The sequence below is a fragment of the Salminus brasiliensis genome, chromosome 1 (genome assembly GCF_030463535.1).
Source record: "Salminus brasiliensis chromosome 1, fSalBra1.hap2, whole genome shotgun sequence".
NCBI lineage: Eukaryota > Metazoa > Chordata > Actinopteri > Characiformes > Bryconidae > Salminus > Salminus brasiliensis.
The window spans coordinates 50,551,430-50,578,193 of record NC_132878.1 but is presented as its reverse complement, the minus strand read 5'-3'; the positions used below and the strand labels follow the sequence as shown (position 1 = coordinate 50,578,193).

The 26,764-nt window shown below is 40.8% G+C and overlaps 1 protein-coding gene across 1 annotated transcript in view; it reads right to left on the bottom strand.

Moving 5' to 3' along the window:
- Nucleotides 1-1,321: 1,321 nt before the first annotated feature.
- Nucleotides 1,322-26,764, bottom strand: part of tns3.2 (tensin 3, tandem duplicate 2) — a 62,278-nt gene continuing 36,835 nt past the window's right edge. Inside the window, exons 17-27 of the mRNA XM_072681537.1 lie at nt 13,016-13,172; nt 12,487-12,830; nt 11,872-11,958; nt 11,640-11,771; nt 9,868-9,963; nt 8,147-8,224; nt 7,452-7,529; nt 6,000-6,168; nt 5,436-5,504; nt 4,046-4,075; nt 1,322-3,944 (exon numbers count right to left, since the gene is read on the bottom strand). Coding sequence (XP_072537638.1) covers nt 3,800-3,944; nt 4,046-4,075; nt 5,436-5,504; nt 6,000-6,168; nt 7,452-7,529; nt 8,147-8,224; nt 9,868-9,963; nt 11,640-11,771; nt 11,872-11,958; nt 12,487-12,830; nt 13,016-13,172 — 1,385 coding nt within the window. The 3' untranslated portion in view covers nt 1,322-3,799. The remainder of the gene's footprint in view (nt 3,945-4,045; nt 4,076-5,435; nt 5,505-5,999; nt 6,169-7,451; nt 7,530-8,146; nt 8,225-9,867; nt 9,964-11,639; nt 11,772-11,871; nt 11,959-12,486; nt 12,831-13,015; nt 13,173-26,764) is intronic.

Here is a 26,764-nt window from a genome sequence, read left to right as displayed (position 1 = left end):
CTATTACAGCAATCAAACGCTTCCTGTAATTGCTGACCAGCTTTTTGCATGTCTCCACTGGTATTTTTGCCCATTCATCTTTAGTGATGAGCTCCAACTCTTTGAGGTTCGAGGGTCTCCTTGCCATCACCCTGATCTTTGGCTCCCTCCACAGATTCTCAATTGGATTCAAGTCAGGACTCTGGCTGGGCCACTGCAAAACATTAATGTTTTTGTCTGCTAACCATTTCTTCACCACTTTGGCTGTGTGTTTTGGGTCGTTGTCGTGCTGAAATGTCCACCGGTTCCCAAGGCCAAGTTTCTCTGCAGACTGCCTGATGTTGTTGTTGAGAATCTTGATGTATTGCTCTTTTTTCATGGTGCCATTTACTGCGATCAAGTTCCCTGGTCCATTGGCTGAAAAACACCCCCAAAACATTAGGTTCCCACCACCATGTTTGACAGTGGGGATGGTGTTCTTAGGGTTGAAGGCTTCTCCTTTTTCACGCCAAATGGTGCACACATCATTGTGGCCAAATAATTCAATTTTTGTTTCATCTGACCATAAAACAGAACACCAGAAGTCTTCTTCTTTGTCCAGATGAGCATTTGCAAAGGTCAAGCGGGCTTTTGTGTGCCTTTTCTGGAGAAGTGGTGTCCTCCTTGGCCTGCGTCCGTGGAACCCAGCAGTGTGCAGTGTCCGTTGAACTGTCTGCCTTGAGATGTTGCCACCAGCAGAGTCCAGATTCACCAGGATGGCCTTGGTGGTGATCCTTGGATTTTTCTTCACCTCTCTCACTATTCTCCTGGCCAGCACAGGTGTCACTTTTGGCTTCCGACCACATCTTCTGAGATTTTCCACAGTGCGGAACTTCTTGTATTTTTTAATAATACTTTGCACTGTAGCCACTGGAACTTGAAAACATTTTGATATGGCTTTATAGCCCTTTCCTGACTTGTGAGCGGCCACAATGCACAGCCGCAGGTCCTTAGTGAGCTCCTTTGTCTTAGCCATGACTGTCCACAAACCAACTGCAGAGAGCTGCTGTTTTTCTCCTGTTGAGTTGATTAAAACAGCTGTTCCCAATGAATCAGGGTAATTAGGATGCTTTAAAACAGCTTGGACTATTTGGAATGGTATAGAACTTTGGATTTTCCCATATACTGTGACAGTTTTCAAAGGATATGAATAATTTTGGACATGCCACTTTTTGTTCAAATGTGTATAAAAGCTGAGAAATACTTTTTCCCACAATGATGCCTCTTGTACATCATCGTGTTATCTCCTGGGAGATGCCTGTGTCGTTTCAAGGCAAAAATATAACTTCTGGTTAAATAAAAGTAAATTTAAGTCAAACTTTGCCAGGGGTATGAATACTTTCGGGCATGACTGTATATATATAAGCAAGTTGTTATACATACATACATACATACACACACACACACACACACACACACACACACACACACACACACAGCAAATACTGATCTAACAAGCTACTGATCTAACTTGCAGCTACAATATGTGAGCAAATGTACTATACAGTGGCATGGGGAAGATTTTGATGCTTCCATAAAGGCTTGCAGGTTTCATCTCTCGTTCACTTTGACAAATATTTTACAGGTTTTTACACAGCTAGCCTTCATGAGTTTACTGTCAGATAAAAAAAAAAAAAAACAAATTCATCAGAAGCTGATGAATATAAAAGTATGAGCTATTATACATATTTAACATATTTAACATCAGAAAAACAAACACAGTAGTGTTCAGTGCCGCCCATTATTATTGATGATCTTTACAGAAAAAAAAGAACAGAACAAAACATAAAGCAGGTTAAAATGCTAAATTGAGATGCAATTCATGGAAATGATGTATTCTACTTTATACAAAAGAATGAAGGATGTTTTTGAAGACTCCAAATCTCACAGAAACACTAACATCCAATCTCTAGAAGGCTTTTAGGGCGTTTAATTGACCATACATATGGCAGCTTTGCTCAGAGTGATGAATAAATCTTTGGACGTGATACCATCATTTTTCGTTTCATGACAGGAAGTCCTTAAAGATGCTTAAAATAGGTCTATTTTGACCTGTTATTTTAGAAAATCTGAAACATAAAAGTAGAAAAAATATATATTTTTAAAGTAGACTTCTTTTAAACTATAAGATACTAATATACGTCAGTGTCCAGTATAAAATAAATATGGTCTTCTAAAAAAAAAAAAAAGAAATGGATTGTAGCCCTTATTAAAGTTCCAGTCATTGACTTCTTTGGTTGTTCTCTCATTATCTGCAACTGCAACTTGTTTTGCTTTATTGTTTCTGGTTCCTCATAATCGAAACAAAGTGGTTCGTTAAACCTTCGCTGAGCAAAAGTTCAGAATGACCTCTTCAACATTTCCAAGTAAAGCCAGTAATTATCAAAAAGGATGTTTCTGCAGGGTCTTTGATTCACAAAGTGACCAAATAGGCACTGGCGAGCTAAAGGGTCCTGTAAGCTGCAAGGATTTAGCAAAAGGCTTTCAAATGTAAGCTTACTAGAAAGTGGCCTGGGACAGCATTCTCACACAACTTGCAGACTTGGCACAGCGCAGCCTGCAGCTCTGGCATTTAGATCACATGATGTGGCCGGCCTCTATTTGCAGTGGGCACAGCCAGTAATTTTAAGTTGCCTTTAGGAGAAACACTGGGCCTCCCTCTATTGGTCTAGTTGTGTAAGAACACACCACAGCTGGTAAGATGTTTGAGGCCACAAAGTTCAACGCTCTGTGACTAATGCTCACCTAACTATGGCCCACAGTGTCTGTGTTTTACAGTCTTACGAAATCTCAAGAGCTTGGAATTCCCCTATAAGTGATAAACTTCTCTACTCTTAAAAACAATGGCATTGTTGGGGACAGTGCCACTGAAGAATCACTTCAGCACAGTTCAATGCATACTTCTAAAAATAGGTTTAATTTTTATTTTAAATACCCCAGTGGTTTCACACATAACCTATGCTTGAATCTGCTGCACTTTAGCATACAGTTAGGACACAGTGGACAACAGTTAGGACACATTTCCATACGGTCTCTAAGAAAACCTGACTTGACTCAATACACACTCCTAACAAAGCAAAAAAAGCAGTGAAGGAAGGGCTCTCTTTGTCCTATCAGTCAGATCAGTGTGTGCTCCTTTACCAGTATTGTGTCCTCTGTAAGCATAGTTATACTTTCAGTCAGCAAAAAAAAAAAAAAAGCTCTTCGCGCTCTTACAGCTTCACATCAAGTCCAGTTATGGCAAAGTTGTCATATTTTGGTAAGCCAGGGCAACTCGAACATGCAGTCAGCACATGGAACTCCAACGACTCACACAGGAACGAGCCTTTCCTCCTGCAGGTAGCAACTGTTACAACATAGCTCTGATTGGTCAGTCTGGTGTTAAACACACTCTGCAGCATACTGTACCCCACTGGCTCTGGTTTTACCCAGCGTCACAGGCTGTCAGCGTTAACCTCGAGGTGACAGAAGGTCATGCTGTGTTTAACCGGCAACACAGTCCCAGGGTGGCATACTGACACACATCATGTGGCGCCCCATCACAAACACGTCCGTGACGAAGCACTGCACTGGAGTGTTCCCTTAAAGAACCACTGAAAGGTTTGAATATTCTTCATGGAACAAAAGTGGCTCTCCAATGACATGAAGAACCCCTTTTGGCACTGTAGAAAAAGATCTAGCCATGTGCTTGTGGATTCAGAGTGCAATGTGTAAGAGACATGAGGAATGTGGAAAAATCGCCAAGCATGGTACTGGGAATGGCTTTCGGGTAGGCATGGCTCTACTTAGTCTTCTGAGAGCCAATCATCACCTTGGAGACGAAGTTGACGATAGCACTGGCAGGCTGCTCGGGATCGTGTTCTGCAAAGAGGTGACACACATTCTCTGTGCTGCTACCACTCTTTCTCGCCACGAAGCCAAATATCCTGTATTGACACACACACACCCCGTATTACTAGATTATTCAGAGGGCACAATTTAGCTAAAAGATAGTGAGAAAAGAAAAGATGGACAGATTCAAACTTACTTTGCAGCCAAACAGCCATCTTTCGTCCATCTGTGAACAAAGCATTACAGGGGATAAGGCCTGAGAAGCAGTAATTTCACACCTAATTACACAAGATCATCCTCAGTAGTAAAATTCCCACCAGACTTCTCTTTAGTTTGCCTACTTATGTATGTGCTTACATAAAAACATGCCTTTTAGGGCTGGATAACCCAACAAAGTCCCATTTTTGATTAACTTACTATTTGTGAATATTATTTGACTAATTAAGCCATTATCTGCCTCCTGTGCCTTTCTCTAACTTTGCCTGCCTTGTCACAGTGCCACCATCAATTACAGTTTGGGGTCACTGTCCTGTTAGAACACCATATTGTGTTCCAAGTTTCAACCATCTAGCTTGTGGTTTAAGGGTGTGACCTCCTCCTTCATCATTCCATCCACTTTGTGTAATGTACCAGTTCCACTGGCAGCAAAACCACCCCGAGTATGATGCTACCATCACCATGCTTAACAGCTGGTACAGTGTTCTTGGGGTTGAATGATTTATATGCCCACTATTCCAAACAACTTTGTCCCTTATCTGTCCAAAATAATCACGACAATCTAACCATCTCTGTTGTTTCTGGCCATCTAAACCAATTTCCTCTCAGCTGAGGTTGATAGTTTGGGTCTTCTTTCAGATCTTGTCAAAGTGGCTACAGCTGCCAGTAACTTGAACTAATATACAGCGGTTTGAACTGAAGATCCTGGATCATCCTTCTCAGGTCTGTACTGAACTCCCTGGTCTTTCCAATTGTACTATGTGTTGGTCAGAACTTTTGATGTGGATATAGCTGTAGATAATTATCATCACTAACAAGAAGGATTTTTTATTTCAGATATACTTCAATTATGTAGTGTAGTGTAATGGCTAGAAAGCCACTGTTAAAGTAATACTTTATTTCAGGTATATAAATATGGATTTTTAAATAATGAGCTACTTTGGTTTGATAATTTTAATAATTGTATTTGTTTTGTATTGTTTTTTTATTTTCATTATATTTTATTGGATTACTTTTTTATGTTATTTATTTATTTATTTGTTTTTACTGTTTACCTGTTTTACCTGAATTATTTTAGTGTGTTTGAGTACTCATGTTGTGAAGCAAATTGAGCTACATTATGTATTATTTACATTAGGTACTTTTTTATTTATAAAAATATGCTCTCTCAGACTCCCAGACTTGCCCAGGGCTGTGGCAACAGCAGGGATCAATTAATGTATTAATATTTTTCCATAATAGCATAAACCTCATTATCAACTCACTGACTTTTGCCAGTTGCAGATTAGCTGACTTTTTTTTGGAACTTGGATCCACCTCTACGAAGGACTAAACCTGTGTGTGTGTGTGTGTGTGTGTGTGGTAATTACCTTCTATCTTGAGGGTCCAGGGCACAAAATATGACCGTGTTGACAGCATAGTGTCTCCTGAAGAACAATCTGTGAACACACATTAAGTATGGAGAGACTCAGTTTAAGCCCTTAAAAACTTAAGTTGCTATTTCAAGATATTTATGAAGATTTATCCCATAAACCTGTCTCAGCAGATGATGTGTATCCACCAAAACCTGCTGTGTGTGAATGTCTATTTTTGGACCACAGTCTAAATCAGACAGTGCATCAGGGTGTGTTCATGTCTACCTGAGTAAGCAGAGCACACATTGCAAGTGTGTGTAAAAGAAATTCGTCTCTAGCTGTGAAAGCAGCTGATGAGTCACATATTGTGTGCATGCATTTGTGTGTGTGTGTGTGTGTGTGTGTTTGTGTTATGACTTGCATTTGGTTTAGTGATGTAAGAAACTGAGGGATGCTGATATTTTCTTTCTTTTCAAGAGTGGGTTTTTGTTTTGCAAGAAGCTGTAAACATGCTTGTTGTGCCTAGTGGTCTAGTGTTGTGCGCCTGTGAGTGTGTGTGTATATACACATGACACGTACTTCCTCTGATTGTCTGTAAGTGTGATGCCCTGTGCAGACACTTTGAAGTGGACGATCGTGGAGGTTGCCGGAGGGTTCTGACTGATGATTACTGTGGAGGCCTTCTGTATGGCCTGCACTCCCGTCAAGGACTCCAACTCCACACTGCCCAGGAACCACACGTTGCATGCTAAAAATACACACACATACATGTAAGAAAATACAGAAACACATGTATAAAATAAACTAATGACAAAAGATGTACAAAGTGATTTATGTTGTGTACTGACGCTCCTCTATAAAGTACATAGCGTCGCTGTCTCAAGAAGCCATAGACTCTTACACAATCACATAGATTGGCAGGACAATTTGAATGCAAGTTAACGTAAAAAGGAATTAGATATACTACGTAATTTAGACCATTTCTACTGACAATTTCATCAAAACATGATATTTACAATGTGCACGGTTTTTATGGACATCCCTATTCAAACGACAGAGGCAAAAATAAGTAAACAAATCCTCCACAGCAACCTACAGGAAAGAAAGTCAAACATGGCATTTTCGATTTATTGGCATTTACTTACTGAAATTAAAATACTAATGGCAACCAATTCATAAAGTGCAATTTACTTTGCATATGTCACAGTAGGTTTTTCCTTTCCCTTGTCTTATATTGAATTACCAAATAAGCAGTGGATTGTACAGGAGAATGCAATCTCTGTATGGGGATGTCTTCAATTACATTTATTTACACAGAGAATTAACACCACGTCATTTGAGCACTTTTGCATAAGACTATACATAATATAACCAGATTACAGAAGAGGGAAGTGGTCAGAGTCTGTTTTTAGAAGGACTTTTGCCTTGTATATACACTATACAGACAAAAGTATTGGGATGCCTGTATTTAAAAGGAATTTATCCAGCTTTTGTTGGAGCAACTGTCTCTACTGTCCAGGATGACGGCTTTCTACTAGGTTTTGGAGTATTGCTCTGTGGATTTGATTGCATTTAGCCACAAGAGCGTTAGTGATGTCAGGATGTTGGATGAACACCACACTACCTCATCACCAAACTCCCCAACTCATCCCAAAAGTACTGGATAGAGCACCGCCATCCATCATTCCAGAGAACACAGTTCCACTGCTTCACAGCTCAATACTGGGGCCTTTATACCTCTCTAGCCCTTACCTGGCTTTAGGCATGGGGCCAAAAGGTTCATGTTTATCTGCTCCAGAGAGTCCCATTCTATTGGCAATATGTCTCTACAGGTAGTAGACAAGCTGTGTATATGTGTGTATATGTATTTGCATATCTATCAGCAATGGGTGCAACTAAATAACTGAATGCATTCATTAGAAGGGGTGTCCACAAACATTTAGACAAACTGCAGTGCGTGCATTCCACATGGGAGAGGGATTCACTGCCTGCCCGTCACTGTCCTATTAAATTAAACATGGAAAAACGAACCTGCCCCTTGTTTCAGCAGCTCTGTTGCTGAGTTTGTGGAAGTCTGTTGTTGAGACTCGTTAAGCTCCTCCAGAGGATCTAAAAGAAACACAGAAACAGAGAGTGAGAGTGAGTGAAAGTGAGAGAGTTAGAGAGAGATAGAGAGATGCACAGAGCTGCACTAGGACCTGCCTTCTAAATCATTTAGCTCATAAAACTGGTTATACTGCAGTGGACTAAGTAGGTATGCATCCTACCAATAAATCACCAGTAATGAAGTACTATAGTTGCTCTTCTTTAACCCCTTAAAGCAGCATGGCTTATTACACACAAAGGACCCCAGTAACAACAAGGACTTCTGTACAAACTGGTTGGGCTATTCTTTAGTAACAGAAGATGGGCCATAGGCTAGGTTTAAGGGGTTAAGGGCTCAACATTGCCGCATCTTGCGTTTTTTTTTTGTTTTGTTTTTACCTCCAATCTTATTAATGTTATTTTGTGAGTTTCCACAAGCAAACGTCACACCTGAGAACTGACGCACTGATTTGTACATACCCCTACACAACAACATGCATTAGTGAAACACTGCTTAACCTAAACCTTTGTTTTATTTTGACACATATACAATGAAAAAGTGCATTGATGTCAGATTTATATCTTATATTAGGACATTAAGCCCTAGACATAGACAACCCCCCTACACACAAACAAAGTACCTCTGCCTGGGATGATTAGTTTACAGGGCAAAGCCAGTGGTGTGATGGAATGCTGGCAAACAAGTGCTGTCAGACTGCCTGTATGAACAGAAGAAACAGAGACACATTACTTACAACACATACATACATACACATACATAAGTGATGCATATACAACAACTGATACTGAAAAATGTGTGTGGAAACATAACATGGACACAACATCACCACTAGAGGGAGCTGGTGGTGTACTAAAAACTCAGAGAACAGCTCAATCTAGACAACTTTAGGCTGTGCACACACTGTGGAGCCATCTGTTGCTGCAGGTAGAAATTCCAATATGGTGTTCCAATAAGTTGTGCCTTTTCTAATTTGCCATATATATATATATATATATATATATATATATATATATATATATATATATATAGCCACAGTTAATGCTATATTCTTAAATGGTAGTGCTCAACAATTATCTACAGGGAGTACAATCATTATGTGCTGTGTCAGATAGTTCTTAGGTTGACTCTATGTTCATTTGTCCATGAGCTGAAGCTAAAACAGAATTGGGTTATGCAGCAAGACAATAACTAACATACACACGTAGACATCTGAAAATAAACGTCCACCAGCGGCCTCAAAAGTGCTGTGGGCAGCCCTCAAACAATCAGTTCCAATATATATTTAAATGAGTAATGTAAAAGAGTGGGCTCAAAATGCTCCACCACAGTTTGAAAGACTGATATGAAACATGGATATCTTGCTGCTAACGATTATGCTAAGTTAGTCATGTTAAAGGACCTTAATGCATGACATATTTACAACAACTTACAACAAAAAAAGGATGTGTTGAGTGTTACTTTGACAAACATGCAATCACACAGTAAACCAAGAAGGGAGCAAATACTTCTTCCCATTTCTTTCTAATACCAATGTGATATACATATATACACCGATCAGCCATAAAGCCATTGAAACCTCCTCTCCTGACGAATATTGTGTAGGTCCCCCCCTATGAAGCAGACACAGTTCTCACCTATGGACTCCACAAAACCTCTAAAGGTGTTCTGTGATGTCTGAAAACCTTTAGACATTAGCAGCAGATCCTGTACATTGTGAGGTGCAGACCTCCAAGGATCGCATCAATGAGTCTTCCTTGAAGCTGACTTTTCTTAGGACACTTTTGGTAGGTACGACCACTGCATCCTGAAAACACCTCACAAGACCTGCCCGATGACTCAGTTGTCTAGCCATCACAAAAGTGGTTTAGATTCTCACCCTTGTCCATTATTTCTGCTTTTAACACACATCACTTTCAAAACCTGTCTGTTTACTCGCTGCCTAATATCTCCCACTCCTTTACAGATGCCACTGTAGATGAAGACAATCAGTGTCTTTAACTTCACCTGTCATTAAGGTGTATATTAGTGGATTTTTCCAATGTAATATATTTTGAATGTGTTAGCGAATGTTATTTTAGCCCAAATTATTTACACTTTCAAAGTGTCCTGTTGATGTTTTGTAGATCTTAAACTTACAGAACTCAAACCTGATCCTAATATTTACCTCAACCCAAAATTCTCAAAAACGGAAAAGCTCATCTGAGCCTGGACAGGATGCTCAAAGCATGATTAAGAGGGTGGATTTGTTTATTGCAGCCTATATAAGGCCAACATTGTGATAATGATGAGTAAATTATTAAAATTATAGTCCCAACACACACACACACACGTCATACATACCAAAGTAGGGTTCATTAGGACAGCCCTTCAGCCTCACTCCTTTCTGCGTACACTCGATCAGGAAGTGCCGCACCAGCTCATTGGTCAGATCCCCCACTGCACACAGAGACAGGAAACTAATTCTTACTAAGCCACAGCTGTTCAGTACCATTAACATCATGGCACTAGGAATGGATGCTTTGTCTTTATAAAAAAAAAAAAAGTGTAATGTTTTGGATGATAACTAAGCCTTAACTGCTGTAATAGCTAAAGAATGCATGTATTCCCTCCCCTGTAAATAGCATATGCCCATTGTGAAATCACCAAACATCACACCGGAAATTAAAATTCATACTGGTAAACGCGCAAGGCATGCGGTATGTGCCAATAGTAAATTTCATGTGGTTTCTCACTTGCAAACAAAGTTATTGGACACACAGATGTGCACACACCCTACGATTGAGACACATAACACCCCACCCTTCCCAATAAAGCCTCCAAAAATGACTCTACAGAGCTTGTAGATGGTGTCAAGGATATGAGCGTGTTAGTGTGCGTGTGTGTGTGTGCGCGCCTCCCTTCCTTCCTTTAATTGAAAGAGACAGGCTGTTTAAGGAGCTGCTCTGATATGAGCACACACTCGGGCACTTCAGCTCATTATTCTGGACACAATGGTGTAGCAACAAAGCCCAGCTGACCTCCATTAACAGCTCATTCCTAAACACACCTGCTCATTCAGCATTTGGCCCGACCGTGGACAGACAGCAAGTAAAGGCCCTCAAAGACAAACCTGCACACTATGTTATATTATATTCATACTATATGGACAAAAGTATTGGGACACATTAAATTCAAGTTAAATTCTTAAATTCATTGAATTTAGGTGTTTCAGTCCCAATTGCCACAAGCTCGTTAAATGAGCTCATTAAATTCCAGTGTGGTTCTGTAATAGGAGCCACCACTGCAACAACAAGTCTAGTTGGTGAAATTTCCTTTAGCCTAGATAATCCACCATTAGCTGTCAGTATTACAAAAATGAAGGCTTTTAGGAACCACAGCAAATAAGAAGTGTCAGACCACACAAAGTTACAGAGTGGGTTCGCAGAGTGCCGAGCTCAGAGCATAGTGCAGAAAAGTCACCAACAGTCCAAACCTGCTCTGACATTACCATCAGCACAAAAACTGATGGCCTGGGGAATCTGAAAGTCTCTGCACATTTTACAGGAGAGTTTAGACCTCTCTGTTTTGTCTGGTTTCTAATTCATCCAAATTTTTTCAGCTTCTTCTGCTTGAATATTTAATGGTTTAGGTTTTAATTCTATTATATCTTTTATTTAATTTTAATTTATTGTATTCCACCCCTTTGTATTTCACCCCCCTCACTGTAAAACTGTGGGAAAAAAAGAAACAACACAACAACAATAAAAAAAATCTGTGTGAATCCCATTCTGATGTGCTCATTATGGTTCTATAGCCACAAACTGAGGATGGAATTCAAGCCACTGTAATTACACAGTGTAAAAGAATAGGACTGTCACAAAAGATCAGATTTATGAGTATGAGAAATACTGCATCTTGGCAAATGAAAGGACCTTAAATGTTGGCAATGTTTTCAAATATTTCTTAACATCAAATGAATTTAAAAACATTATAAGACTATTTAATCTTTTTTATTTTAGCATTTAATGTCACATACAGTATATACTGCATATTCTAGATTATAGCTTAATTATAGTGAAATGTCTACAAAATAAGTTTCTATAAAGTTCTTTTTTCACTCCCTCCCCTCGAACCTTTCTTGCTCTGCTGCAGGACGGAGGGTGGGGGCGTGGCCACCTTCATGGCCAGTCCATATGCTCCTCTGAATGAGTGACTGTCTCTGACGATGAAGGAGCCCGGCTCTTTGTCCTTCAGCACAGTGATAGCTATGACACAGCAGAAGAGAGTCATGGAGAGCCATGATTCAAGAAGAATTGGTGGAATGAACAAGTGCTAAAGACACTTCAGTGAGATGCTGATACTCACCCTGCTCTCTTGAGATGTCCGGCTTGTACCAGAACTTTGACGTGTCTTGGACGAACTTTGCGTTGTCAGGCTTACTGGACAATGGATCTGTTCAACATGGTAGCAACACCAACATTTATTAACTATTAGTTTCTTCGAAGAACCATTTTACCAGTGCAGTCTATGCTCTGGTAAATTCACACAATTTACTAAATAATGTACAGTATTTACTAAATTATAAGACCTAATACTGAATAATAAACTTATCTTACCTAACATATCATTGGCAATACTTTGAAAGACTTTGCTGATCATTAAAATGTGTTGTCACAGTAGTTGTGACTTCTGCATTTTCACAGTAAAATGTCTCAGCATGTGAAATCTGAGCTTTCTGCCTTCTACTTTCTATTACAATATAAAATAAGCATAATGCTGCCTTAATTGTTGGATGCACTGTAAGCACACATCATAGAATAAAATGTATTATTGACTGAATGCTGCATGAAGGAACTGTATTCTTATTTTTGAACTGAAAAAGACAATCATCTACTTCGTGCATCACAAAATAGCTTCTTTTCTGCTTGGTGTTGCCATTAAAGGGTCAAACAATAAAAAAATATATAATAATAATCCTACCTGGGCTAGGTGATGAGCCTGTAGGTGAGCCGTTGTTACTAACTGCACTCCTGCTATGCAAAGCATTCAGGAAAAGTTCCCCTCCATCCGCCCCTCTCCTCTTCTGGGGCAACAGTGGAGGCTGTGTCCCGTCTAAGCCCAGAGACTCCAGACCCTCCATAGCTTCCAGCAGACTATGCTCCAAGCTCCCAACACCCAGAGATGAGGACAGGCTCCGGGGGCCGCCCTGGGGGGAGCTGTGGGCATTGGGCATAGAAAGAGGGAGTGGAGGAGATGGCTGGGGTGTGTAGTGACTCAGAGGGGTGTTCGAGCCACTCTCTAACCAGGAATGAGCCGCAGTTGGGCTAGATAGATAGATTAGGAAAGTTTGGAAATCACATTAATATTCAGTAACAAAATGCAGATTTTAAGGGCTGGAATCAAACATTTTTCTTTTACACTTACAATAGGTGTAGTTGGATAAACTTACAGTGCTAGGTGTTTTGGGGGTTTGAGATAGTAGGTTTGATATTTGAGGTTTGATAGGTACCTGTCATTCACAGGGAGCGGGCTGGGTGTGTTGACCGAGCGCATGGACCCGAACATCCTTTGGCAGGATGCAGGACTTGAAGTCACTTCAGAGCGAAACAGATCTCCCTCTGATGACATAGGAGTGTGTGTCATACTGTCCACAAACCCACGTGACTCTGCCAGGGAAGAAAATACAAGACCCCATTTTTACTCCAATAACACAAAACACTCAGAGCTTGATCTGAAGTTTATAACAGACACTTGGGACACTTGGGACACCTGCTCATGCATAATAATCAAGAGTATTAAAAGAAATCCAGCATCAAGAGTGTTCTTGAGGTCAGGATCCACTCAACTCAACTGAATGGAGCACTATTATTCTAGAAAACGCAGTTCCACTGTGTGGCCGCCTTGTACCCCTTTAGCCCATGCTTTACGTTTACCTACTCCAGAGATTCCTTTTCTATTGGCAACACTTCTCTACTGGGACTGGACAAGCTATGCATGTGCGTGTGCCCTTGCACATCTGTATCAGCAATGGGTGTAGCTTAAAGTAGCTAAATGCATTCATTAGAAGGGGTGTCCACATAAATTTGGACAGACGGTGGGTTTTTACCATGCCTGCTGCTATACAGGTGGTTTCTTTCAGTAAAGAGTGCTGGAACAGAACTGCAGCCAGTGTTCCCCATTTCTAACAACTGCATGAATCCTGCCTAGATTACCGCTCATATTCACAGTCAGTGGCTGAATCTGAATCTGATTCCATCAAATCAACTCTACTGGAAAAAGCAAAGTTACAGAAATCATTAGACCTTCTTTGAATGTCCAGAAAGTCCTGGGAGCTCCCCACTGACAATTGTTTCAAGGTAACGTGTTGAATTATGCGATCAATTAAGAATGGCGCCTTTACAGTTAAGGATTTGAGGGCTGCACCAACACACCCACACATTCCTGAGACAGTACACATAACAAGCCACGGAGGAGGCTCCCCCACAATATTCTTCTCTTTCACATACCACTGCCAGTATCTAAAGATTACAATAACAGTTGGACAAAAATGTCAGGTAGAAATGTACTCCTGTATGTATGTCCTCACCAGAAGCTTCAAGCTCCTTTCAAGATCATCTAAATGTTGAATTTAAACATATAAATCAGCATAGAATTTCATTGTAGGAAGGTCTGACAAAACTCCAGAACTGCCCCGGGGGGCAGGAAGAGGTGACCGGAATTATACGCTAGAGACAAGAGACCAAGCCCAGAAATCTGAACCTCTAAGCGTATTCCCACAGTGCGGAAACCCTAAGCCCTATTCTCACAGTAGGCTTATAGTCAGCTCATGAAGGATGTGTGCAAGAGAATGTGTGTGTAAGAGAGCGGGTGTGAAAGCAAAGTTTAATTCCCAAGGTTAAGATTTTATTTATTTATATATGTATTTATTGATGCTAATCTTACTAGTCTTCTAACAAAACAGACCTCAAAAACCACCAAGTACCCCCATTTCCACCCCCCCCCCCCCCACCCCCCAATGCATAGTTTAGATTGTTTACAGTGTTTCACAAAAAAGGTGAGATCTTCAACAGAGTCCAGGAGCCTCATCAGTGGCAGAGTTATAAAAACGGATACCATTTACACTGGAACTATGTGGATGTTCTTTGAATAGATTCGTGCTTTTGTGGAACCTTTCCAAGAATTAAAAGGTTCTTTTGGGAGACAAACGTGGTTCTTTTGTACAATCATTCCTTCTTAGAACCTCATTTTTTAAGAGTGTGTGAGAGATGGTAAGCTTGAAGAATGTTGCCAATCTGAGTTAAAATGCTTTGTAAAAAGACATGTTTATATCCAGCCAATCACTGAAGGATGGCTCCCACATGGAGAGTAAATGAGCTGCAGGAACCAACTATTCCACAAGAAGGAGGGGTGATTGAAATTGCCTTGGGTGCAAGCAACCCCACAGCAGATGTATTTTCCACACCGAATGAGAAAGGCCAAAGGCCAGCACTGCATGATATTGTATAACTCACAGCAGAGCAGACTCATTTCAACACACTAAGCCCAGCAGGTGGAGGATTATTTTAGTGTGCAGACCTATTTAGAGCTTTTTAAGGAGGGAAGTACTGTTGATACCAGGAGTAGAGGAAAATATACAGGTAAAAGTGGTCATATGTGACACAGATGTGCTAACTGCCACACTGGAAGTGTGGTACTGAAATTCAATACATATCCCATACTTGGCAATGAAAAAAAAGCCACTTTTAACATCATTTTACGTCAATCCAACTCAACATTTGCCAAGGAGAATGGAAAAAGGACGACAGCAGTAAGGCAGGTTTTCAGTGGTGGGATAGTGAGGTAACAGATCTCAAATATTTGGGGTGATGTCTCTTTTTAACCTAAATTAGAATGCAGATATTGTAACAACCGCTCCATGTTTGAAGAGATTTCAAAAGAAATGGCAAGAGGTGTGCCCACACAAGGGGGCTTCTTCAGTGTCAAAAGGAAAATGTAAAGAAACCAAGGACGTAAAACAAAGAAGTGACCATGGCCGAATAACGTGCCCTATTTACAGTGAGCTCGAACTTCTTCTCTGTGATGAGTCCAGCTGTCACCCACTAGAACTCCCTGATCGCTCCTGTGATGCTGCTGAAGATTAAACTAAAATTTCCCATGAAGCATTGTCTTTTTTGCATGAGTGCATCAGTTTAGGGACGTGGACTATTCAGACAAATGATAGCATGAAAATCCTAAAATTAATAATAATAATAATAATAATAATATCCCCCCCTCCCCAAAAAACAATTCCCACTAGCTAGAACTCCCCATCATCATCACATGATGCTACCAGTGCTGGTACGATGCAAGGTGAAGACTAGCATGAGTCACATAAAGCACAAACACGACTTTTTTTAAAGAGTGCTGACACAATGTCACTGGACAGCTTAACACGCTTAACATGCTTGGAGGAGAGCACTAAATGTCAAGTCTGTGACACCAGCTGAACTGTTTGGAAACGCTGCGGTTGTCCACAAAGTGCTGGGCCGTGTTCTCATGGGCACACACTGCACGGGAACAGAAAATAGCTCCATTGAACACTGGGGCGACAGGCTGAAAGCTGGGGACAAATGAGATTACGGCAGGAATTTGGCTCGTTTCCTAGAGGAAACCTCTTGCTGGGACATCACAGGCATGAAGGAACACCACAACAGATAAGGGGCATTCTTCCAATCTGCTGGTGCTTCAACAAATATGATTTGCAGCAGTACAGGATTCTGAGCCGAATGGAGGACTACAAAGAGTTCCCAGTGCTTTAGAAAATGCAGTACACTCTAAATGCAACTCCACACACCTACTTCACACCGACACACAGAGAGAGAAACAGAGAGAGAGAGAGAGAGAGACAGAGAGAGACAGAGAGAACGAGAGAGTTTCATTTGTTAGGCAGTGTGCTTGTGCTACACATTTGTAAGTATAATACGCTGCTTGAATTTACTAATAATTTCAGAGCTGAGTTAAAGAGAATGAAGAGTTTGTACTGGATGTGTGTGTGTGTTTGTGTGTGTGTGTGTGTCATTCTGACAACTGAGCCTCTCTGGATTAAATCTCATGCATGCCAGAGAGACAAAGGACGACTTTAGTTTTACAGGCTTAACAAACTCACCATTCAGAGGAGGAATGCGCGCACACACACACACACATAATAAAGTGAGCAGAGTTGAAAACTATCCAGCTGTTGTGATCAAAGCTACACTGGGGAGAATGTAGGGGGTGGAAATAAAGAAAAAAGTAAAACAAAGAAAGAAAGAAAGAAAGAAAGAAAGAGAAAGAGAGAGAGAGAGAGAGAGAGAGAGAGAGAGAGAGAGAGAGAGAGAGAGAGAGAGAGTGTAAGTATAGGACACTGATTTTTTTACATTTATATATTTTCCTGATATCTTAAGCTCCGCCCAGATTTCTGTCGCCATGGTGATTACATGCAAACAAACGCAGTAGTTCTGGACTGTTAACCTTATCAGATCTTTCATAACTTTAATACATATCTCACAAGGCCATCGTTCACTGAGCGACATATTGCACATATTTCCAGTCAATCATTCTCAGTCCACTATTAGAACAATCCTGTCTGGAAGCCCTTTCGTCATCTTTACCCCAGCAGCAAAAAAAGGAAGCTTGCGGGCCATAGACCTGTTCTTCATGCACACTGAGGATTTTGTAAGAACATTGCAGGAAGACTGCAAAGTCCACAATGATGTCACCTACACTCTTCTTGGCTTGATGGAGAGCTGTCTCCACAGTCTCGGTTATGGCTCTGTAATGTAATTTGTCAGGGATTTGACTGCCTTTACTGCCTCAAGTCAAGTCAAATCATGTCACATTAACACCAGCAGTGTGAAGTTGAGTAAAAATGTACACAACACAATAAAATACAGAATATATACACAAGAACATACATTCTACATGCAAATGATATTGCAAATATACAAATCATTCATATGTATTCACTATATATATTTAATTTGTCATTAAATCCTAAAATACTGGCATATTGCCCCTTATTTTGACCCTCTTAGGGGTTCAAACCTGGGGATACCAGGTTAAGAGAATCAAAGAATGTCAGACAGACATGCAAACACGGCCAGCACTGCAGATTCCTAAATACTAAAATGTAATGTATGTTGCTGGCTTGCTTTAGAGGTTTATCCTTGACTGACCACCATGTCAACATCGAGATCCAAAGTACGCACAGCTAAAACTGTCTAAACTCTCTGTTTGGTTCAACTGGGATAGTGTGCTCAAACTAGACCCTTCACGTGACATTAATGCCCCAAATGCTTTAGCTTTAAGGTCCACTGCCTCCATATTTCTTTCTAAGCAAGAGCCTCTCATTCACAGACTAACTTTTACTAGCAAAAGGCTAAAGGCTGAATGGCCATTAAATCAGATGGGGTTTTCAGAGCTAAAGAATGAGTTAACTGAAACGGAACGGAGTGAAATGCATGCTCATCAGCCTGGCTTGCTGTGCTGACAGCTTCTTCTCTATTGGCCGATATGTGGGCAAATTTAAGCACTGTTAAAGCACATTTGGCTCTTTCAGTGTAGCCCATGTGTTTTTGCACTCTCTCAGTGGGCCTGTCAGTGCTTCAAAGCCTTTGGAATTCCTCACGTTGCTGATCACAGTACTCTGTGGAAAAACATCAGTCTGTCTTATTCGCTTCCTCCCGTTGCCCGGACATTTAATCTTGCATATTGTTGTTGTCGCACAAAAACCTTGTATCTCCATTTGTCTTGTTGTTTTTCAATGTTTAACATTACCTGACTCTGGCAGTGGTTCTTTACCTTGTGTTAATTGATGAATGGACCGATAGAAATGCTTCAAAATGACCAGGAATAATATATTTTTACATTAATTTCCATTAAAAGTTTTGGGGCACACTGAATGTTTTGATAGCATGTGCTGAAGTGGTTCTTGGCTTGGATATGCACTTGTGGGGGAAAGGGGGGTACCTTGAATTGAACCTGTAGATCACATGGATGTTCATCAAACATCCTAAGAAAGAAGTATCCTTGAAAGGTGGTTCCACTATGGCATTATGGCATGTGTTTTAGTTCAAGCCCACCTTTTGGGCCACTACGATTACGGAAGACCCTCATTCTCCTCCTCCTCCTCACAAACCTGAACACAAATGCTTTCCTTTAGGAGACAAAATTAGGAATAACAGTCTCTTTAGGATCACCAGGGAACCTTCCACCACACTCTGCCACAGCACTCACACAAGCAGGTACACCATTCACATACTCGGATACTTGGATGATGCTGGGAGGATCACACCAGCCTCTTCTTTCTATTCCGAATCCTCTTAAGGAAGACCAGTGAATCTGCCTGACCAAAGAGCAAACTGCCAAGCCTCTTTCTCTTTTTTTCTCTCTGTGACAACACTCCATTATCCCACTGATGGGAGTTGTGGGCCAAGCCAAGAATGAGTGGACAAGTACACAGAGATAGGGGGGAAGAGAGATGAAGGAAGGGAGAAGGAGAGAGAGAGAATGTTTTTTACAGAATGCAGTGGTCAGTCTAGTGAGGGAGTGCGTGTGTGAGAGAGAGAAACATGTGAGGAATTCCAAACCCTTTGAAGCACTGACAGGCCCACAGAGAGAGTGCCAAAAACACAGGCGACACCAAGGCATGGACCAATCTGCTTAAAGCCTGTGCCCATTTGGAACCAAACACCACACATATCCTTCTCTATGAAACGCATCCGCAAGTCTAATAAACTAAAATACACAATAGAGTCAAACACACTCACTACACATTACCAGAGCATCGGTCACATGCCTTGATTTTATTTGTGCAAAACTACCTGTGATGACTGAAGGTGAAGAGAAGAGGGGAGATCAAGAGGGAGAAATAAAAAAGGAGACATATCTGCTTAATGGCAACATGACATTCCAGTGGCTGTTTGTAAATACACAAACATTTCCCTGAATGGGCGAAATGCCCCTTTTAATCACTGCACAGGAGAAAACAGAAGGTAATGCAGAGGAGAAGAGGCGAGAAGAGAAGCTGCTTAAGAAGAAAATGCACAAATAAGATTAAAGCACAGGAAATTTTGAGAGGAGGAGAGAAGAAAAGATAAGGGTGAGGTGGGGATGAGAACATCAGAGAGGCGTCAGGAGAAGAAAGAGGAAGTAAGGAAGAAAGAAGAGAAGAGCAGTGAGGAGCAGCGCAGAGAAGAAAGGAGAAGAGGAGAAGAGCAGCAGAGAAGAGAGACAAAAGAAAGGAAGAGAAGACAAGAGAAGAAGAGGAGAAAGAAGAAGAGCAGAGCAGAGCAGAGAATAGAAGAGCAAAGAAGAGAATAGAAGAGCAGGGAATAAAAGAGCAGGGAATAGAAGAGCAAAGAAGAGAACAGAAGAGCACAGAAAAGAAGAGCAGCAAAGAGAATAGAAGAGCAGCAAAGAGAATAGAAGAGCAGCAAAGAGAATAGAGGAGCAGCAAAGAGAATAGAAGAGCAGAGAAGAGCATAGAAGAGAAGAGTAAAAGAAGAGAAGAGTAAAAGAAGAGCAGAGAATAGAAGAGCAGAGAATAGAAGAGCAAAGAAAAGAATAAAAGAGAAGAGCATAGAGGAGAAGAGTAAGAAAAGAGTAAAAGAAGAGCAGAGAAGAAGAGAAGAGAATAGAAGAGCAGAAAAGCAGTGAAGAGGAGAAGAGAATAAAAGAGCAGAGAAGAAATAAAAGAACACTGAAGAGAAGAGCATAGAAGGAGAAGAGTAAATACAAGGAGAAGAGAAGAAAAGAAAAGCGAAGAGAAGAGCAGACATGAAAACCACTAAAGAGGAGAAGCTGAGAAGTTGAGCCTGAATAAGAAAGGACAAGAATAAGACAAGAAAAGACAGACAGAGATGAGAAGAAAAGATGGAAAACAGGAAGGGAAGAGAACTTGTCTAACAGGAGGCATCTTCTCATGCTGCTTTCAAACTGAAAATGCTATGTAAGCCTGCCAGAGATAGCTACAGCAAATGGCTAACCCAGTAGCACACAAAACACACACACACACACACACACACACACACACACACACACACACACACACACACACACACACACACACACACACACACACACACACACATAGATACACACAATCTGTCCATTGTGCAGACTCAATCACACCATAAAAAGTGTCAGAAGTAAACAGAAGAGCCCCAAAGAAGTACATCTGCACACATACCTAGAGAAGCAGTCATGATGAAGGACTGTTCACAGGAGATTCATTCACAAGAGGAAAAGAAAACAACAGGCAACTGCTGCTGCTACTGCTGTGGACGGCTTTCTGTCCTCCGTCTCTGGTCAGTTTCAGCCCTGACTGAAAGGATTTCTCCCCAAACTGCTTTGTTTCTCTAAACTTCACTCTGAAGTCCTCTTCCCTTTCTTTCCCTCTCAGTGGTCTGCTTCCTGGCACAAACACTAATGCCACAGTTACTGCCTGTTCTCCAGTTACTCTCCCCCTTCCCCTCTGTCTCCCTCTCCCTCTCCCTCTCTCTGTTTGTCTGCTATGCCCAGATTGAATGAAGTCATTGAGTTGGCTGCGATCAACGAGGCTCCAGATGGAAAACTACTTCACTCATTATTCCTACAGTGATGTGCCATTGACTGAGTGACTCCAACTTTGAGGAGAGAGAGAGAGAGAGAGAGAGAGAGAGAGAGAAGGTGGGAGGGAGAGGGAGCTTTGAAGGGGAGGAGGGAAGACGACTGCCCCCGCCTGGTGTGAGACCGGCGGACACAGAGAGAGCCCTTCAGGCTCATTAACATATGACTTCACAGCCAGCCTTTCACAGACCACTCTGCATTATAAACAGCAAACGCTCGCAATCTGTCGTCTTCGACCAAAAGGGCAGCTCCAGGGGTCAGAGTGCAGGATGTCCTCTTACTGACATCCGTATGCTCTTCTTCTCTGTTGGCATGTGGAGCCACCCAAAACATCTGCTCCTTGTGCCTAATGAAAAAAAGCACTTTCCTTCTTGCTAAATAGCAATACCAATGGTACTCCATGTGGATGTTTGCGCAGCTTAAGTGGTTCCCACTTTCAGGGAGTTCCTAGGCTATTACTATGTGGTCACTAGGGTGAATTGTTTTTGCTAGGCGGTTGCTATTGTATCCTAGGTGGTTCCTTAGTGAGGCACATCTACCTAGAGAAGCGGCCGTGACAAAATACCAGCCTTTGGCTGTCTCTTACAGAACAAACGACGAAAGGACAATGGTTTAGTATTGGTTTAAATATGAACTGATTTTGCTAGATAGTTGCAATGGTATCCCAGGTGGTTGCTATGATATCCTAAGTGGTTGCTTTTGGGTTGCTGTGGTGTTAATATATGGTTGTTATGAAGTTGCTTGGTGGTTGCTAGGATATTACTTTGTAGTTGCTTGGCAGTTGTTAGGCAGCTGCTAGGTGGATGCTATGAAATCCCATGTGGGTGTTTGCGCATCCACACATTCGGGAGTAGTTCCTAGGCGGTTACTATTTGGTCACTAGTGTGAATTGATTTTGCTAGGTGTTAGATATGATGTTGGTTGTATTCGCTATGGAATCCCAAATGGTTGCTTAGTGGTTGCTAGGGTATTGCTATGTAGTTGCTAAGCAGTTGCTATGGTACTCCATGTGGATGTTTGCACAGCTTAAGTGGTTCCCACTTTCAAGGAGTTCCCAAGCTATTACTGTGGCCACTTGGGTGATTTGGTTTTGCTAGGTGGTTGTTATGGTATTTCAGCTGGTTGCTATGGTATCCCAAGTGGTTGCTAGGGTATTGCTATGTAATTGCTCAGCAGTTGCTACATGGTTGCTATGGTGTTTCATGTGGATGTTTGCGCAGCCTAAGTGGTTCCCACTTTCAGGGAGTTCCCAAGCTATTACTATGTGGTCACTAGGGTAAATTGATTTTGCTAGGTGGTTGCTATGATATTTCAGGTGGCTGTTTAGTAGTTATAGCAGCTACAAACTGCATGTACAGCTAAACGTGGCAGCTGTAGAACATTTATTTCTTCTCATGGAGAAATCCACCACACCTAACACTGGCATGAAATCAACAATTGTATGACTGCAATAGTGACAATTTCTAATAATAGGTACAAATAACTGTAATTACCTTTTGTATAAACACTGATGATTTAAATGCACCTGTAATCAACAGAAGAGGTGCAAAATCTTGGTCCTTAAGACCTAGCACCCTGAAGAGGCTAGTGCCGATGCTAATGGAACACAAGGGATAAAAGGATGGTGGAGGGCTGTGTGGTGAACCTGAACTGTCCAGGGTGGTAGATCTTCAGGACCAGCTTTGGACCACTTTCGGTCGCTTTGTACAGTTCCATCGCTAATACCTATATGACATGTATACACACATATGCTAAAGCAGGACCACACAAATGTAAGCCTACCTATGAAAGCCTCCACATGGTGCAATGGTTTTACTGCAATCACAAACACGCTGAACATTTAGTTAGAGTTGAAGAGTTGAAAAGAGAAGAGCCAGAAGGTGGAGCTGCTTTTGAAACAGTTCTATTTTGATGCCGGTCCTCACGTTGAAATCCGTTTACCAGTGAAAGTCCTTTTCCTGTCCTCCAGCATCTCAGCAAATATTTAGATTATTCTGTCAGTGTCCTCTAGGCTGAGAGAGCTTCTGTTTATCTCCTGTTTATTTGAAATGAAGTTCATGGTAAGTTATGTAACCCTCTGCAATTTTCCCATATCAGGAAATTAAAATACACAATGCCTCCTCTGGGTGTGCAGCTGGGGATCTCAAGGGTTCATCCTTTATCCTGTTTGGTTTTTTTATTTTTTTATTTATTTATTTATTTTTAATACACTGCTTGGTTAACTACGGAATAAGCGTAGCATCTCAAGAAAAATAATATATTTTTAATGAAAATTTAATTAGAACTGAATTCTAACCTGGAGCTCTACCATGGCTTTATGAAACACTGAGCCAAAGTGCACTGAAACAAATGGCTCTGAAACATTTATTGAACAGCTGTTTAGTCCTATTTAGACAGGTCTAGAGTTAGACCTGCATATAAGTCTGAATTCTATGCAATTACACAATTCAAACTGATCTGGAGTCTAAAAAACAACGTTGGACAGCCCTGAATCGAAAAAAATCAATTACTTGATATCTCATTAATTCTCCGCAAGAACTGAACTGACTTTGGTAACATTTTGCTTAAGGAGGATATAGGAACACCCTTATAAAGACTAAGGACCAACAAGACAGTTGCTGGTAATTAACTAGTCTCATTATTACCTCTTTTTAACACTATGGTGGGTCAGTAGTCAGTAGTCAGTAGTTAGAGCACTGGGTTATTGATCAGAGGGTTGTGGGTTTGATACCTAGGTCCAGTAGACAACATTAACATTAATAGCTTTGTTTAACACTATGGTGTGTTCAATGTCTGCTAATCTGCCATTGTTGGGCCCTCGACCCTCTCTGCATCAGGGGCTCTGTAGCATGGCTGACCCTGCGCTCTGACCCCAGCTTTTTATACTGGATATGCGAGGAAAACAATTTAGTTGTACTGTACAAGTATATAATGAAATTCACTAACAAAAAATTTAACTTTCTTATAGGGCTTATAAGGCTGTCCTGATCCGATCCTGTGGATCGGGATTGGGGCTGCTCTGGCATATTTTAAAGGGTCAAGCATTAGCTATTTTAGTCTGAATCCAATCCAAGTCTTTGTTTTAACCACGATGGCCAGAGTGCCATCTGGTGTCCACAAGGCACCATAAACAGAAATTACTGCCCAGCCGGCTGCAGCAGTGCGGACATTCTCAGAAGGCAAATAAAAGAGTTGAGAGTCCGCAGTATTGAGCTATTTTACAGTGGACGCCTAAAATGCTCTGTTTTACCAGCGGGAGAACCGCACACCTTTCTTTGTTTTTAAACCAGCACTGAAGAGCACATTCAGAACCAAGTGAAGGCTAACGCTATTGCACACACATGCTATAGAAACCCCAATCACAGCATATTCACCCACTATAAACCAGCAGTAGATAGACAACTACAGATATCAGTCCAGAGTGTGTAACTTCACCACTCTGACTGATTGCAGTGTTTTAAAAGAACAAAAACAAAGATCGGATTGGATTTATAGATAGACTGGCTTTATCTGCTTATACTCAGCATTGCAAGACTGATCAGGACATCCTTACTTTTTCCAGTTAACAGTACAGTTTGGAATATTAATACCATATTAATACCTAATTAATACCCTCTATTACAAACATTAGTAAATGAGCAATTAGCTCTAAATCAAGAGAAAACCTATGCTATTATATAACAATTTCTGCAATTTTCTTTCAATGCAACTTGTTAGATAAAATATAAATATTGTGCAGTCAATAAATGTTGTGCAGAACATGATGCAAACCAAAACAATCGCTGTGGAAAATCCAGTAGTCACTGCTTACAAGTAATAGGAAGATTGTATTTTTGTCCTGATAATATTTAATATTTTCATGAGATACGGTATTAAACTCTAAATAAAGCAATAACTGCTGCCATAACCTCTCGTTGCCTTAACATCTCATGCTACACATTTTTAGTATACTATAACTAATTTATAAGGTAGGTCAAAAGTGTAGATCTGTCCATCGTTGTACAGTTGTACATATTTCAGTACACAGACCCCGGGGGAGATTTGGACATCCTAAACTCCTGAATGGCCGAGGCCGCAGGAAGCCTGTTTCCTGGCCCAAAGGGCCACTTCCTGTAACACAGGGAGCTATTTTTAGTAGCTCAGTGTTTTTAAACCCAGCAGCTACAGGCTTTTTAGAAAGGGAGGGGATTTTGGTGTAAGATGCAGTTGAATGCTTCTCTGAAATGCATGCTCAAAGCCTTTTTGTCATCTCACACCAACACACACACACGTAGAGACGTGCACTTCCACAGGCACACGCACATACACTCGCACAAAGTCATAAACTGTGTCGCATAATGGGCTCTCTGCCCATATCCTTGAGTGATATTGCAGGTCAACTTAGACCGGAGGTAGACACACACACACACACACACACACACACACACACACACACGCAAGCACACACAGGAAATCTCACTGTACAAGTCGCAAACAAGTCCTGCCGAGTCAAGGCACTCTGAAAAGATCTACTTCAAAAGTCAAAAGAGTAGCTGTGTTCTTCATACAGCCAGCGGTTCTATATAGTACTATGACAACATACAGAGCAATATGGATGCTTAAACAATTCTTTGCCTGGTTTAAGGGTTCTTGGGATAGGTGGACAATCTTTTTTCAATGATTATACACAGCACCTTGTAAAAAGTGCTCTCTATAGAACTAAAAAAGGTTTCCCAAGTCATATAGAGAAACTTTTCTTTAGGTCTGTTACTAGGAGAATGCACTTAATTAACGTAACTTAATTTACTGAATTAACAACTAATCTAAACTAACACAATTAGTTTGAATACTTTTGGAAATAACTGTTGACTTGAATGTAAATATGTCGGCAAGTGAAAGTCAAAGTGAAAATAAGTCTTTTATAGAGGATGCACACTTACTGCTTGCTTAATTTACTATGTTAGGGAAAATTAAAACATTACAAAAAACTATCAAATGTTTATGTCAAAAAGGATTTTGAGCATATTTATCTTTCACGCACGCAAATGTCAGATTTAGCAAATAAATCGAATAAAATAGAATAGAATTGTGCTCTGTTATTATATGCAGAATGGCGCTAGATTTAAGTGAGTTTAAGTGTTCTGAGGATTTAATATAACAGCTTCAAAACTGTCTAAGTGGTACTGGGTCTTGTAATAGTAAGTACTGTATCATGTAACTTTGGTGCACAAGACTTTCTCTTGCGAGAATTGCAATACGCTTAATTAAATTGCTGTAACATTATCCTTCCACGCCAGTCCACATGATTGTGTGTGTCTTGCAGGTTTGTATCTTTCAGCTTGTCAACAAATGCATGTCTCTAGCTGTCTATAGGGGGGGGAAGTTAAAAGAGTGATTTGTATAGTGGCTTAAAAGCAAATTACACTCCCCAACTGTAGAGGGTGCCCATGAGCATAAAAACAGTAATCCTTGTGTAACGCTACTAAAAAAAAAATCAACATATCATGTCCTAAGAATAAAGGTGCCCAAATGTTTGCATATGGCTATTTAATTTACACTGAACTAATGTACATATTTGATGCAGGCAAATCCCTTTTCACTGAATCCCTTTTTTCAGTGCTGGTGCAATACTTCAGGTTTTTATTTGCTCTCA